At 39.0% G+C, this 15848-nt stretch overlaps 1 protein-coding gene across 1 annotated transcript in view; it reads right to left on the reverse strand.

Moving 5' to 3' along the window:
• LOC107568639 (attractin-like) overlaps positions 1 to 15848 on the reverse strand; it is a 53786-nt gene that overhangs the window by 22206 nt on the left and 15732 nt on the right. Inside the window, exons 5-12 of the mRNA XM_016254611.1 lie at positions 12456 to 12658; positions 6876 to 7044; positions 6254 to 6344; positions 5847 to 6096; positions 4592 to 4775; positions 4190 to 4344; positions 2247 to 2331; positions 1225 to 1445 (exon numbers count right to left, since the gene is read on the reverse strand). Of these exons, the coding sequence (XP_016110097.1) occupies positions 1225 to 1445; positions 2247 to 2331; positions 4190 to 4344; positions 4592 to 4775; positions 5847 to 6096; positions 6254 to 6344; positions 6876 to 7044; positions 12456 to 12658 (1358 nt within the window). The remainder of the gene's footprint in view (positions 1 to 1224; positions 1446 to 2246; positions 2332 to 4189; positions 4345 to 4591; positions 4776 to 5846; positions 6097 to 6253; positions 6345 to 6875; positions 7045 to 12455; positions 12659 to 15848) is intronic.

Here is a 15848-nt window from a genome sequence, read left to right on the forward strand (position 1 = left end):
GTTGATTTTAATAATGCATTAGTAAATGTTGAAATTAACATGAACTAAGATTAGAACTATTGTTCATTCTTAGTTCATTAAATAAAGTAGTTAACTAATGAACCTTATTGTAAAGTGTTACCAATATTAATATAAATTCTGTCCAGTTTTATTGTGTTACTTTCAGTAAAAGTGTGGTTATTTTATTGGCTTTTGTTTTTTTAAATTCAGGTTCGTTAAAATTTAGTTAAAATTAAAAAGTCTTACAAAATTACTTTATATTATTTAATAAAATAATAAATAATCATTACAAAACATTTTCGGTTTCAGTTTTTGGCCAAGTGCATCCAGAATTTTCGGTTTCCATTTCGGCCCAGAATTTTCATTTCGGTGCATCCCTAGATGTAAGACTACATGTTTTATTTAATTTAAATTGAATAGTAATTTACTTTCAAATGCCCCAATTGCTGAAGGTCTGCACAACTTTTTAGTACAATTTCAAGTTGCACTGTTCAAAATACCTGTAGTAGCACAGCACTGCATACCTGTTTACATTTAATTAAGGTGGACTAGATTAGACTGTAATACAAATAGTTGAGTTTGCCAGGTGCATACAACATTTATGACAGGTTTTCAATCACAGCACATTTCGTATTTCAGAAGGCGGGCCTTCATTTGATACAAGGACTATTCGAGCCGTTCAGGCCAGACTGGCGAGAGAGGTGTTGTAATAATGTAACATATGTGAAAAATAATGTGTTTTTCGAACAACCTAGTATGAGAGCCTGTTCTAGTACACCCCCAAAACAAGACTTTGAAAAAGAGCATAATAGGACCCCTTTAAAGGTCTCATATTGTCAAAACAGAAATATCCTGGCTTTTTTCATGATTACTAGGGTCTAGGGGCTATTAAACATCTTCTGCTGTTCTCCATACATACAAAATAAGTTGACACAATGTTTACAGTATGTTTACACGGCGTTTTAAATAATGGCGGGTGAGGGCGTTTTCATTCGCGTTTGGCCAATCAATGTCTACTTACGTCACGATTAGTACCAGTTGTGCTGGTTAGACCCTGCTCCGGAGTAGGAGCTAATTTGGTTCTCGAAAAAGGCAGTCCGGTACTAAAATCGCACCCAGTTCCGGCGGTGCGAAAACGCCAAAAAGTGGGAAGTTCCACAATTAGTTCTGGTACTATGAAAAGGTTCCTGCGGTGCGAAAGGCCCTCTTGTTCCCGTTACTTACCCCCTCTGGGACTGCAGGTGTTTCTCAAGCTCTCTGTGTCATGGGGTGCCGCTGCGTCCCAGGACATACAGGTGGAGGTAGTGGAGTTCCACACGCACTTCACGCCGGGCACAGCCGTCACACACTCCAGCTGCCCCGAGAAAGCAGCGCAGCTCGCAGGGGTGAAACTCAGCACATCGCTGAGCATCAGGCTGTTAAAGCCTCCATACACGTACATCACCCTGACACACACGCACAGAAAGAGACAGAGATTAACCTCGAGTATCTTTGAAGGAACGGGAGAGGTATGAAGGGTGAGGAGGAAGAGGGCAGTGTGAATGAGGAAGAACATGAAAAGAAAGTTGGGAGGAGTGATGAATAAAGCGTGTGAGACTGACAAGTCAAACAGCAAAAGCAGTGTTGTACCACAGCTCCCCACAGAGGGGTCACTCAGTGGTCATATCGGCACTGACAATGACGCTGGGAATTATGGGTAAGAATACAGATCACAGTGAGCTCACATCAAAATCTCACAAGAGTCTTCAAGACAGTCTTCTGTGAGAGTGTGTGACTGTGTGGATAAGTGCGGTTAGAAGACTCATGTTTGTTCAGCTGGCAATGTGAAGCACTAATGAGACATGTTATTTATGGATAATGATTCTGCTTTTGACTAATCCGTATGGAAGGAGATTACAGGCAGATTTAAACATAGACTTCATATTCAAATATCACAGAAATAGAAACGCTTTTAAAAAGGAACATTCAGGACTCAATACAACAGGAAATCATTTTGACTCCGTTTGTAACAAATCAAACAGCCTGTTTACAGTTTATATGGCAAGTTTGCCGGAGTGTTTGAAAGCAAAAATATGATGCTCTTATTTTGTTAAATCCCTTTAATGAATTATTCAGTGCAAATTATTAGCATTTGAGTTGATTTGGTTTCTAGGTAGATGATGGTTTCTTTAGTTATGTGATATACTGTACTATAAGTGGGACTGAATATTTTCACATACTGAGCACATATAAATTATTGAGATTACCCATTGTGATACACAGCTGAGTGGCCAAAACGGTTGACGTCATGGTGAAGATCTGGATGGGGCAGTACAATCCACTCATCACAAGCTAGAAAAGAGAAAATGGTAGACAAAGTGAATCTCAGGCAGTGCTGCCCGAATACATTTTAGAGACATCACTACAGAGAAGAGCTCATGAATATTAATGAACGAAGACTAATCGTTGCTCAGTAATCTCCACTCACATTACCCAATTAATATCCGTAAGTCCAACCTTCACATAAACTGATGACCTGCGCAGAAGTGCAGGGCCTATAAGGCACCTTTACTTGTACTCTAAAATGAAATAACACTGTAATACTACGCAATATGGGATAAAACGGAATGTTCCCAGTTCCCTGCATCTTTCTCACCATGGTTTGTAAGATGAGCTGTTTGCATTTTCTGAGCTGACCCTTAATATTGAATCATCTCTTTCTTTAGATGTTAAATAGAAGGAGTTAGTGGCTAATCTAACAGGAGTAAGAGAAGCATGAATAGAAATTATAGCGATTAGTGCAGTACAGTATGTGTGACAAGTCACTGCCCCCTGCTGACAAACTTTCTGACAAATCGAATTCAGCATCCTGGTGTGGGCCAGTATAACGGAGTTCAGCTCGTAAGGACAGAGCAATTACCCTCAGGGTCGAGAAAGGCCTCTACTTAATTACAGATTACCACAGCGCTCGCCTGAAACTCAAAAGAGAAGTTGGCAAGGGAAGAACAAGAGGAAGAAATTTTTAAGTGGAGTGAAATATAATGATGAATAAGCAAACGCAGACACTTCTGATATGTTTGAAGCTTCCTGTGTATTATACAGGCAATACAAACTCCTCAAAGACGCTCGGAATTTCAACCCACGCATCATATTCTCACATTCAAGAGCCGCCGTATTCAAGTGCTCGTAGTGCATCTATTCTGACATCATACTCATAGCATCCCTCATTATCTAAATGAAAAGCGAGATAATAGCACCAGACAGGCATGTCTCCGATCCCTGGAGATTACAAAACTCAAATGTGTCACTCATAAAATAATGGCTTCAAGATCACGCATCCTTCTGCAAGAAGCCCCCCTGATGAGTGTATTTCGGTCTCTAATGGCTTGCTGCTACACGCACAGAAATCCAATTATGGTTTCTGCGCGAGTGTCTCTTCTGCTGTTCAATATTGTGAAAGACAGAGATATTATATTCATATGAAGCCATACAAGAGAGGATGCAGTAAGCGAGCGATTTAGAATGTAAAAAGTTCTTAAAATGTAGGCGAATGACAGTTTAAGAAAAATCTCACTACATAATCATTCAATACAGTTATTTTGCTGGAAAGTGAATTACATTCTTTACGTCCGATTTTAAAAACTTGTTGGAAGCAATAAAAAAGTATTACAAATGAATAGGTTTAAAAGGCCTGTTCATGCTAAGACGTTGGGCCATATAATTAATTGCTCTTCACTATTGTTCAGCATTAAAGATTATTCATGAGCGGCAGCAAGTTTTATGTACCAGCAGCTCTGCCTAGGTCAAATCCAGAATTGGCTCTCTGGTCTCTGCACTTTTATAATTGGTGCTGGAAATACAAAATCTGAATGGCCATTTCTGCTTTTCTATAAGCGCCATCTATTGTAAGAAATTGAATCTGCATTTTTTTTTTTGTGAACTCACCTGCTGGTTTTTTGGGGGGGTTTTTTTACACAATAATCTGAACAGACAAATCGCATGCGAAAATCGGACAAACAAATGTGTTGCTGTGAATAGGTCTTTACGGTCACATTATCTTCAAAAAATAAGACTCGAGAGTACAACCTCCTAATTTTGAATGGATAAGTCACATTATTGTATATATAGTTAGGCTGCCCAGTAATACACAGATGTACGGAACACTTGTGGTTTGAACATGCAGGTGACAAAGACGGTGTCTGGTACTCACCTATGCTGTATGTTATGAAGTCTGAGGAGAAGCATTTCGCCCCATGGCTCATTGAGGTGTCGTTGTGCGTGTTCCCTCCAAACACCAACATGTTCCCGCCAACAATCACCGCCGTGTGGAGGTAACGGAAAAAACCACTGTCCCTCAGAATCAACCTACAGATTAATCAGAGACATTATTAGCAGGAAACCCAGAGAAAGCAAAAAAAGACTATGATCATAGCAGCATGCTAGCATAACAAGTACTACTGTTGTAGGTTTTTTTTTTTTTTACACAATATTGGATTAAAAAAAGCTAATTAAGCAGGCTCTCCATTTTAAGCCTAGCCTTAAATTTATGAAGTCAAAAAGTAATCAGTATTAAATTAAATTAAATTAAATTGTGTTATGCTGCTCAACGCACCACATTCTCTTGTCCACATCATAGCGGTACAAGTCCCCGGCCAGGCCGTATTTATTGGCACTGAAAGCTTTATAGCCTCCATGGATGTAGATGGAGCGGGTTTGAGGATCATACACACTGCTGTGCCCATAGCCACCCTGAACCAGCGCCCCACGAGTCTCTAAAACACTCCATGTGTTCTTTACTGCAAAGGGAAGAGTGAAAAGTACAGGATGAGAGATAGTGAAGAAAGAAACAACTAGTTCTCCTAAAAAAAAAAAGTTACACATTTTTTGTTTTGCTTTTCCATTACAACACTAGAGGGCAGTAGAGTAAACAATTCCTGCAAACAGACCAGAACAGGGATAATTGCCACATGAGGAAGAACTACATTAAGGGTTTGAGACAAGTGTCTAATTGAATAAATGCTTGTTTTCCCTAGCAGGGGTTTTGTATGCTGATTTCAAACCACACTGGCATCCAGAAATCAAAGTGAAAACCAGCCCCAGTCTCCTCTCTCTCTCCATCACAAATGACAGCAACAATCAATCATGAAAACAACTGCACTTTTTTTTCCCCAACTGCAAAACATTTTACACAATTGAAAACTAATATCAAAAAGGGCCTCATTTTAATTTTGTGATGAATGACAAGTGTCTGCGGTACCTAGAGGTCTGATTCATCAGACAGAAACTGGGTCACAACTGTTCACTGTGACTTTCAGTCCGTGATAGCACTCAATATTCTGAAAAGGATTAGGGTGCTTTCACATAGGATGAATTCTTCCTTTCAAACAGATAGGCTGAATGGAACAGTACACAGGTGTCCCGAGGCCTGTTTTTTAAAAATGCCGTTTAAAAAAAAAAAACCTTTTTGTGCATGACGCAAGATGCTGAAAAGGAAAACATGTGGTGTAGCAGCCATGTATATGACCGGAGACGAGTAATTAAATAAAAGATTTATTTTGATATACAATATGATATTTTTTTGTCCCATCTGTGGCTATGGTTTGTTATCACTGTCAATCATCACATTTTCAGATTCAATCCCACATTTAAATACAGCTGTCAATTTCTGAAAGCAGCCAAACAATCCCTTTGACGCCGTCATATTTGTGAGATGTAAAATGGTGAAATTGGTTTAACTAAGTTAAACTTTTAATGTTATTGCAATATTCACACTATTCCCTAATCTTATAACGTCAGTAAAATTATGGCGATAATATTCAAGGTATCAGCCAGCTGTTGAGCATTTAACACTACTGTGCGCTACTGACCAATGTCGTACTGCTGCACTTGGCTGATGTATCCGTAAAGAGGGCAGTGTCCGAAGACGACCAGTATGACGGGCTCTGATCCGTCGGGATGGAGCTGGACAGTGTGTGCAGAATGGCCCACGACGGCATACTGTTCTTTAGCACGCGGATTCAGCAGAACCCAAGACTGGTTCCATGTGTGGAACACCCAGAGTTCTGATGTCACGTTTCCTGTGGAGTCAATCTTCCCACCGTACATATAGATTTTATCCTGTACGCACGCACACAAAGACAAATTACTTATGAAATCACAAGATTTAGAGAAACAGGTCTCAGTTCAGTGTATGTAGGGAATAAATACATCGGACTGTAATAAAGACATTTGAGTTGATGAACACTATTAATCAACCTGTCATCGATTGACAAACCTCATGCAGGGAGAGAGAATGACCGTAGCGTCCAGTTACAGAGTTGACGGACCGGTTTAACGACATCCAGCTTTGAGAGGAGATGTTGAACCTGAGGAATAGACAAAAAGAGTAAAGGAGAAAGTAAAGCTGTGAGCCTGTAAGGTTATTATGCTCCAGTGCATTTTGGTTAAGTATGTGTGAGTGTACTCACGCAGTCACCATCTGGTAGTGTGTGTAGTTAAACATATGTCCACCTATCACCCACATCACGTCTTCATGAACCACAGCCTTATGGGACGCCCGCACCAAGCCATGCCCGCTGTATTCCTCACGTGTCCAGAAGGAAACATTTGCTGGTACAGTTATTGAGCAGTCCAGGCCTAAAATACACACACACACATGTTGTCATTAGGGCAGGGTGAGAAAATAATATACTTTACAATGTGAAAGTTTGAGGTGTTTTTTTTAAGCAACTATTATATGTACATACATGCATACACACGCATACACACACACACACACACAGGAGATGTTGAACCTGAGGAATAGACAAAAAGAGTAAAGGAGAAAGTAAAGCTGTGAGCCTGTAAGGTTATTATGCTCCAGTGCATTTTGGTTAAGTATGTGTGAGTGTACTCACGCAGTCACCATCTGGTAGTGTGTGTAGTTAAACATATGTCCACCTATCACCCACATCACGTCTTCATGAACCACAGCCTTATGGGACGCCCGCACCAAGCCATGCCCGCTGTATTCCTCACGTGTCCAGAAGGAAACATTTGCTGGTACAGTTATTGAGCAGTCCAGGCCTAAAATACACACACACACATGTTGTCATTAGGGCAGGGTGAGAAAATAATATACTTTACAATGTGAAAGTTTGAGGTGTTTTTTTAAGCAACTATTATATGTACATACATGCATACACACGCATACACACACACACACATACATATAGAGCTACTAGCTAGTTGGAAACTCACAATTATGAAACCTCAGTCTTGTGACATAATATACAAAGAGTCAAAATGGCCACAGCCTCAACAGTTATAAGTAGTAAGGAGGAATACATTTGTGTTTCATATGCCATTTTTACTGTAGCTGATGCTACCTGGTGCACTTTTCTTAATATTTCAAGGTCATCATAGGTCTATTTTGAAGTTGTAAGTGTTGCCATAGAAGCAAATAATTACTGAGTCCGAGGCAGTGAGCACCAATAACTGGGTGTTTCTTCAACGATGGGCATTTTAACCCTGCCAACTAGAATATATATATTAGGGCTGCACGATAAATCGCATGCGATATTTAATGATGGTAAAACTCCATCACGTGCGTGCTTTCACATGGAGCAGCATTAACTACACAGAGCCGTTGTTCACTGACGAGCTGCGCAAAAAATGGCACAAATATGAACGTGGTTGTCAGTGAACAGCGGCTTTGTGTAGTTAATGCTGCTCAATGTGAAAGCCTGCACGTGATAGAGATTTACCACTGATTACAGAACCAGCTTTACTGATAAGATGCGCGTTAAATATTGCATGCGATTTATCGTGCAGCCCTAGCTAGGACCAATAATCATGGGCTGTTTCTTCATTAGGGTTACAGGGCGATGCACCACCAAAGTGCGAAAGGGAGGGATTTTTTTCTATCACATTCAACCACAGCTGTCACTGTTCTAGACTGTTTGTTCTGCCTCTTGATATATAGTCCAACCAAGTCCACTCTTTATAAAACAATAAAATTGAAGCTGCACAAAAGGGCTGTGCTTAAAAATATAAAACATTACAGGAAACCAGGGAGGAACTTGAAACATGAGTCAGTTCTGAGTGTGGCTCAACCTGCTGTTCACAGACTGGTGATTAAACACTTCCACAGGAGAGAGAGGAGGAGAGGAGAGGAGACAAAGATGGACAGACAGACCGAGAGAACTGACCTAAAACTGAGGTTTAGTGGCTGCTTGTCATAATTACCAGAATTACAATTAAAAACAGTTCACGTCTTTGTCGACCTTGTGATTGCTAGTTGGAAACTCACAATTATGAAACCTCAGTCTTGTGACGTAATATATAAAGAGTCAAAATGGCCACAGCCTCAACAGTTATAAGTAGTAAGGAGGACCACATTTGTATTTCATATTCCATTTTATTGTAGCTGATGCTACCCGGTGCACTTTTCTTAATATTTCAAGGTCATCATAGGTCTATTTTGATGTTATAAGTGTTGCCACAGAAGCAAATAATTACTGAGTCTGAGGCAGTGAACAACTCAAAGTAGAGTCTGCAAATAACTGTGTGTTTCTTCAACGATGGGCATTTTAACCCCACCAACTAGAAAATAAACTTTTTGAACATTTTTGAAATACAACAGCCAAAGGGTGAATTTCTCAGCTGGCATTTATGCATCCAAAATAGGGATGGGCATTCCAAGCAAAAATAATATTCGAAAATCGCTAGATATTATTCAATTATTATTCGAAAATCGCACCCCTCCCCGCATGCACGCACAAACACCCCATAAACAGAGAGAGAGAGAGATGGGATTCATGCTTTCAATCTGTATGATAAACTGTTTAATTCAGAAGATAGGCTATTAACTCAAGCCATATAATGATCGTAACATGCTGAAACATACCAACTGCCCATAAGGCTAGGACATATCCATTTAAAAAAAATTGAATTGGGAATAGATACAAGATGGGAGGAAAAATATACTTCAATATCTTCTGTCGCAATTATATCGTTGGGTAATTATACTGTATGTAAACTGCGGGCATCAAGGAGTCGTTATTAATATGCGGGGCATTGAAATATCAATGCGCGCTTGTTTTTTTTACTTTCACTTTCGAGATTCGCGATCACATACGGAGCAGCACTCGGCAGTACTTACCACACATTTTACAAGATTAGATGTTTTGTCAGTGGTGCTCAGGATCTGCAAATCATTCGCCATCATCCTATCAGTCATCTCTCCTTACTCTGTGTATGTAGTAAGTGAAATGTTATGTACTGTAATGTAACAGGCTAACGTTAGCAAGTGGCTAACCATGTCCCTTTAGTGGCTCCGTAGAACGTGCTATTTGTTTTCCGCGCCTTTCTGAATACGGATTCAGCCACACCTCTAACCCAGTCGGGGGTGTTTGAGTTCTGAGTGTGGCTCAACCTGCTGTTCACAGACTGGTGATTAAACACTTCCACAGGAGAGAGAGGAGGAGAGGAGAGGAGACAAAGATGGACAGACAGACCGAGAGAACTGACCTAAAACTGAGGTTTAGTGGCTGCTTGTCATAATTACCAGAATTACAATTAAAAACAGTTCACGTCTTTGTCGACCTTGTGATTGCTAGTTGGAAACTCACAATTATGAAACCTCAGTCTTGTGACGTAATATATAAAGAGTCAAAATGGCCACAGCCTCAACAGTTATAAGTAGTAAGGAGGACCACATTTGTATTTCATATTCCATTTTATTGTAGCTGATGCTACCCGGTGCACTTTTCTTAATATTTCAAGGTCATCATAGGTCTATTTTGATGTTATAAGTGTTGCCACAGAAGCAAATAATTACTGAGTCTGAGGCAGTGAACAACTCAAAGTAGAGTCTGCAAATAACTGTGTGTTTCTTCAACGATGGGCATTTTAACCCCACCAACTAGAAAATAAACTTTTTGAACATTTTTGAAATACAACAGCCAAAGGGTGAATTTCTCAGCTGGCATTTATGCATCCAAAATAGGGATGGGCATTCCAAGCAAAAATAATATTCGAAAATCGCTAGATATTATTCAATTATTATTCGAAAATCGCACCCCTCCCCGCATGCACGCACAAACACCCCATAAACAGAGAGAGAGAGAGATGGGATTCATGCTTTCAATCTGTATGATAAACTGTTTAATTCAGAAGATAGGCTATTAACTCAAGCCATATAATGATCGTAACATGCTGAAACATACCAACTGCCCATAAGGCTAGGACATATCCATTTAAAAAAAATTGAATTGGGAATAGATACAAGATGGGAGGAAAAATATACTTCAATATCTTCTGTCGCAATTATATCGTTGGGTAATTATACTGTATGTAAACTGCGGGCATCAAGGAGTCGTTATTAATATGCGGGTCATTGAAATATCAATGCGCGCTTGTTTTTTTTTACTTTCACTTTCGAGATTCGCGATCACATACGGAGCAGCACTCGGCAGTACTTACCACACATTTTACAAGATTAGATGTTTTGTCAGTGGTGCTCAGGATCTGCAAATCATTCGCCATCATCCTATCAGTCATCTCTCCTTACTCTGTGTATGTAGTAAGTGAAATGTTATGTACTGTAATGTAACAGGCTAACGTTAGCAAGTGGCTAACCATGTCCCTTTAGTGGCTCCGTAGAACGTGCTATTTGTTTTCCGCGCCTTTCTGAATACGGATTCAGCCACACCTCTAATCAACCCAGTCGGGGGTGTTTGTGGTCCACACAGAGCTCTTATTTGACATTGTCCCAAATTACTGTAACCATTATATGTTACGCAAGTCTTTTTTATGCCACGCAAGTCTACAGTGTGCGCGTGAGACAGTGTGTTCTTCTGTTGTCTTTGACAGCTTTTAGGTACGTTATTGGCAGCGCCACATGAACGCGCCACCACCGCATCAGCACGGAAAACATGTGGACATTTTTTTAAGACAATAATCGCACAACCTATTTGATATTCTAGAATTAAATCAACTAATCGAATATTTGAAAATAGTGACCCATCCCTAATCCAAAACACAAACTCAAATAATATTTATAACAGCTTGATTGAAAATGATACACAATAATATATTCGATAATATTAACCTTTTTAAATTAGATTTATTTTCCATCCACGGCATATGTCTAACATTTCATTTGATTGTCTCCACTGACACTGATGTCTCTGTGGCATCAATGGGGCAAAAAGACACCACAACTGTGGAATAAGACATTTTTGAAAAATTGCTATAGATACATTTCAACCTATAACAAACCAATGACCATTTTGCTCTTTGTTTAGATCATCATAGATCGTTGATCGTTTTTTATGATTCGTTTTTATAGTGAAAATGTAGGTAGAGTAAAACATTAAAATCAATATATAAAAGCCATTTGAAAAGTTGCTAATGCAAATGATGTATAAGGATAAATGATAAACGAGGCATGTATGAACATAAAAATTGACTATAGTAACCACTCAAGTTTCTACTAAAATATCAAACCTACTGGTACTTCTTGCAAAGTCATTTTTGCTAACCTTACGTATTTGGCACATAACTTGCCCCTGTGCTACAGACGTAAACGATGCCTCAACTTTTGTAACGTCAGTCGATCTCTGCTCTATTTTTGGTACAGGCAGGATTTAGACATCCAACACTCTTTGTACCAACCTGGAGTCATTTAAATGTGAGCCAAAATGTAAATTTTTACACTACATGCAAGGACCTTGAACCACCTGTATTTTTACACATTTGGCTTATTAGAGCTCATCACAATCAAGCCAAGTATAAGAATACAAGCCATTCTCTAAAATACAGCCCTGGGACAAACAGTCTCTGTACATAGTGTACCGTCTTTCAAGCAAACCCAAACAACACTAGAGGCGTAGAGATTGAGGCAGAGAGATCTGTAGAGAGATATCTGTAGTCAGTACAGTGAGAGGCGAAGAGGAAGAAAGCCAGGAAACAATTAGGAGAACCAAAAACGATCTACACATTCCCAGAACTGTGAGTGAATTACATCTATAAACAAATTTGATGATGAAGAGATTGCTTAAATGACTCAATGTCATAGAACAGCTTACATGCAGTATTCAAGCCGCTAATGTATATACTGTACAAATATCCAATGTCATGGCCCTTTTCTATTCTCATGATAGCCGTGAATAACGCCTGTTACCATAGCAACAGTGACAAAGTAAATATCAAAGATGTTGACTTGCATAACACCACAATCTAAGTTAATAAATGTTCAATCTATGTTAACAATATAAAAGTCCAATCTAAAAGCGAGGTGTGATGGTGATTTTCACTGAACTCACTCTCAAGATGCAGTTGTGAGTCCTGAAATGCATCACTCTTGTTCAAGAATTGTACTAACCCCTCTAAAACGGAATTAACATCTAAATTTGTGAATTAATGAACGACAATTTTCTTATTGGTCCATTAGCTTGCTGTCGTTTTTATGATTAAGCCATATGACAACTTACCTTGCCATCCTGGTTTGCACTGGCAGCGTTTGGCGGCGCGGTCACACCGTCCCCGCAGAGGGGAGCCGCAGTCAGAGGAGCAGTAGGGCACATCACAGGCCTCTCCTTTCCAGCCGACCTCACATTCACACTGCACAGAGTCACTGGAATTCCCCACACGACACTCCCCACGATCAGAGCAGTTATTTGGGCACATATTCAACCTAGGTAGAGCAGAAAGCCACAGAGAACTCAATGCAACAGGAAATCTCACATCTGTATTGATATACTAGACCAAAACTAAAATGTGCAATTGCTGCATTACTGGCGGAGCTGCAAAAATAAGGATTGTTTCTGGTCTACCATTGTTTGGACAACAATTCCCCGCTAACAGCTCATTTCAGGTAGTCCCACCCCGAACCCACGCCATTGGCTATGACTGAAGTTGATATGCCAGACTGCTCAATCAGAGCAATGTTTTGATAGAGCCACATGTTTACAATTTTCAGGAACAGTGTTGTTATTGTTAACTAGGGCTGGATGACATTAAAGGAAAACCTGTTAAATAATTGTAAACCTACAAGTAAGCGTATTTTATGATAGCAGAAATGGGATAATCAAAATATAATTTAATTAATCTGTGATATTTTTATTTACATTCATTTATAACTTAGTAAATTTTACTTTAATATAAACATTGTTTCATTGGATAACATTGGGCAGGATGTTAAAAAAACAGTATATATATAATTTTTATGACTGAAAATTGATTTTATATTATAAATCTATAGTTTATTTGCTGTTTTACTAAAATACATAATTTAATTAAAATCCAAAAATTAGAATTTTATATGGTGATGTGCCATGGTTTGATCAGCCATCAAAATATAAAATATAGACAACAGTTTAATAATTTTGTAATCTGGAACAGACAAAAGTCCTAATATTATCTGCTTCCAATGTCTGCTGATTCAGACTAACACAATTCATTTTAACAAACATGTTAATTCATAGTTTTCAGTCACGCGACTGGCTCAAAGACCTGGCGGGGGCGAAAAATCCATAGAACTACAGCACAAGCCCCTCAATTTGTTTCCTTTACACAAATATTTAGATCACCTCTCAAAAGGATAAAATAAATCCTTTTGGGGAAGTCGTGGCCTAATGGTTAGAGAGTCGGATTCATAACCCAAAGGTTGTGGGTTCGAGTCTCGTACCGGCAGGGATTGTAGGTGGGGGGGGGGAATGTACAGCGCTCTCTCCCATCTTCAATACCACGACTGAGGTGCCCTTGAGCAAGGCACCGAACCCCCAACTGCTCCCCGGGCGCCGCAGCATAAATGGCTGCCCACTGCTCCGGGTGTGTGTTCACGGTGTGTGTGTGTTCACTGCTGTGTGTGTGCACTTTGGATGGGTAAATGCAGAGCACTAATTCTGAGTATGGGTCACCATACTTGGCCACATGTCACTTCACTTCACTAAATGCACGTTTTGGCCATTTGCAATACATATAAAGCACCCGCCGCAATATTTCAATTAAAAACAGCATGACATTCTAAAACGTTTAATGTGTAAACACTTAAAGTGCCTTTAAAACAGTGATATTAAAAGATCAAATACAGTACACACCTTATTGATGTGTGCTTTATGCAGGCAAGCAGATGAGCTCAGAATATGAACGCAATGCGCTAAAGGTTAAGCGTCTTCTTTATAATGGTTTTCTATGGGAAAACATTTAATATTAAACTTTGAATATTGCGTTTATATTCTGGATTCATCTGCTTGCCTGTGCAAAGTCTGCATCATCAATAAGGTATATACTGAATTTAGCCTTTAAATATCATATTTAAATATTTAAATAAATGTCTTACAAAATTACTATTTAATGCAAACCTCGTAAAAAAATAACTGGTGGTCAGCAGAGGAAAACCTTGTTTTGCCCTCCAGGTGGGCATTCCTGTGGGTGCAACGTTGCATGAAAACTGTGAATACCTACTGCGCTTCCTTATTTAAAGCTTAAAATGTCTAATACATGAATACATAGGCCGCTTTGCATTATTTTTATCTTATCATACTGATTAAACAGGACTGAATTCAGTTTAATGATATTCCTTGCACCCACCACCAGTGGTGGAGGTAACGAATTACAACTACTCACGTTACTGTAATTAAGTCGTTTTTCGGGTACTTTGAGTATATTTTAAAGCTGTACTTTTACTTGTACTTAAGGACAAATTAAGCTAAATAATCTACTTCGTTACTTTTAAATCATAGTTCGTTACGGAGTACGCCCACAATTTGAATTGATTTTCAAACCTTTGATGGCTCTTCAGTAGCCAATAAAGATATCCGATTGTAAAGGGACCAATAACAGCCCTGATATCTGAACCGGGAAGAGCTGATCAGACGGAACTTAGCGTAATTTATGGACTCAAAGTTCGGAAAAACAAACTACATGGTAGTGTCATAAATATCTATATTTTGATACCGATACTGAAATATCTGACACGGTTCCATTACTCATTTTCCACAGTATCTACCGTATATACACCAATACAAGCTGCATCTCTCTTTCCTCTCCGACAGTGAGTTTGACACGCATCCGCCTCCTGTCAATTACAGTCTGAATGTCCACGCGGGATTGCAGGTATTCCGCATAATTTTAATCATTCCCGCGCAAATGTGGCGAGCGCTTTATTGTAACATGAGAACACAGTAATGTAATCGCAGAAAACTGGATGCGAGCTCTCAAACAGGCCTAACTTATACAAATTAACTGCCTGTCCTGTCACTCCGATATTGCTTGTGCACACTCAGACTGTGTGCAATCGCGAGCTCTCCATGCTTTTAAGTAGAAATTAATTTCTCTTTACTCCTGGATTAAACCTTGTCACAAGTTATCAAAATAGATCCACGCCTGACCGATTAAAATCCTAGTGGAAATTTTATTGGCTGTAAGTGAAATGCACCAGAAAGTCTTTCAACAATCAACGATGGAACTTTAATTTCTTTACAGTGTAAGTTTATGCTAGAAATGTTTTGTAATGGGATATTTGTCTGATTTGTACATATAAATATCCTAGTCTGCCTAACTGCATCACTACATTGAACAGACTAGGTAAAAGCCATCTGATGTTCCATTTATCTAAATTAATAGGCCTAACATACTGTATATGGCTCTTAAATCACTGCTTATAAAAATTCAGTGTTGTCATGTTTTGAACATTTCAAACTGCATTGAGGTCATTTGTTTTATAATTGTATTACTGACTGTGTACTTGTCTTTTTTTTGTAAATTCAATTCAGTTTGAAATCAAAGTTGAAATCAAGCTTCCTTGTGCTGTAAGCTTTTGCAACAAAGTTACCCTATATTAAAAGACACAAATACACAGAATGAGCAAATGTTTAAGATTG

Source organism: Sinocyclocheilus grahami, unplaced genomic scaffold, assembly GCF_001515645.1.
Source record: "Sinocyclocheilus grahami isolate Dianchi unplaced genomic scaffold, SAMN03320097.WGS_v1.1 scaffold1267.1, whole genome shotgun sequence".
Taxonomy (NCBI): domain Eukaryota; kingdom Metazoa; phylum Chordata; class Actinopteri; order Cypriniformes; family Cyprinidae; genus Sinocyclocheilus; species Sinocyclocheilus grahami.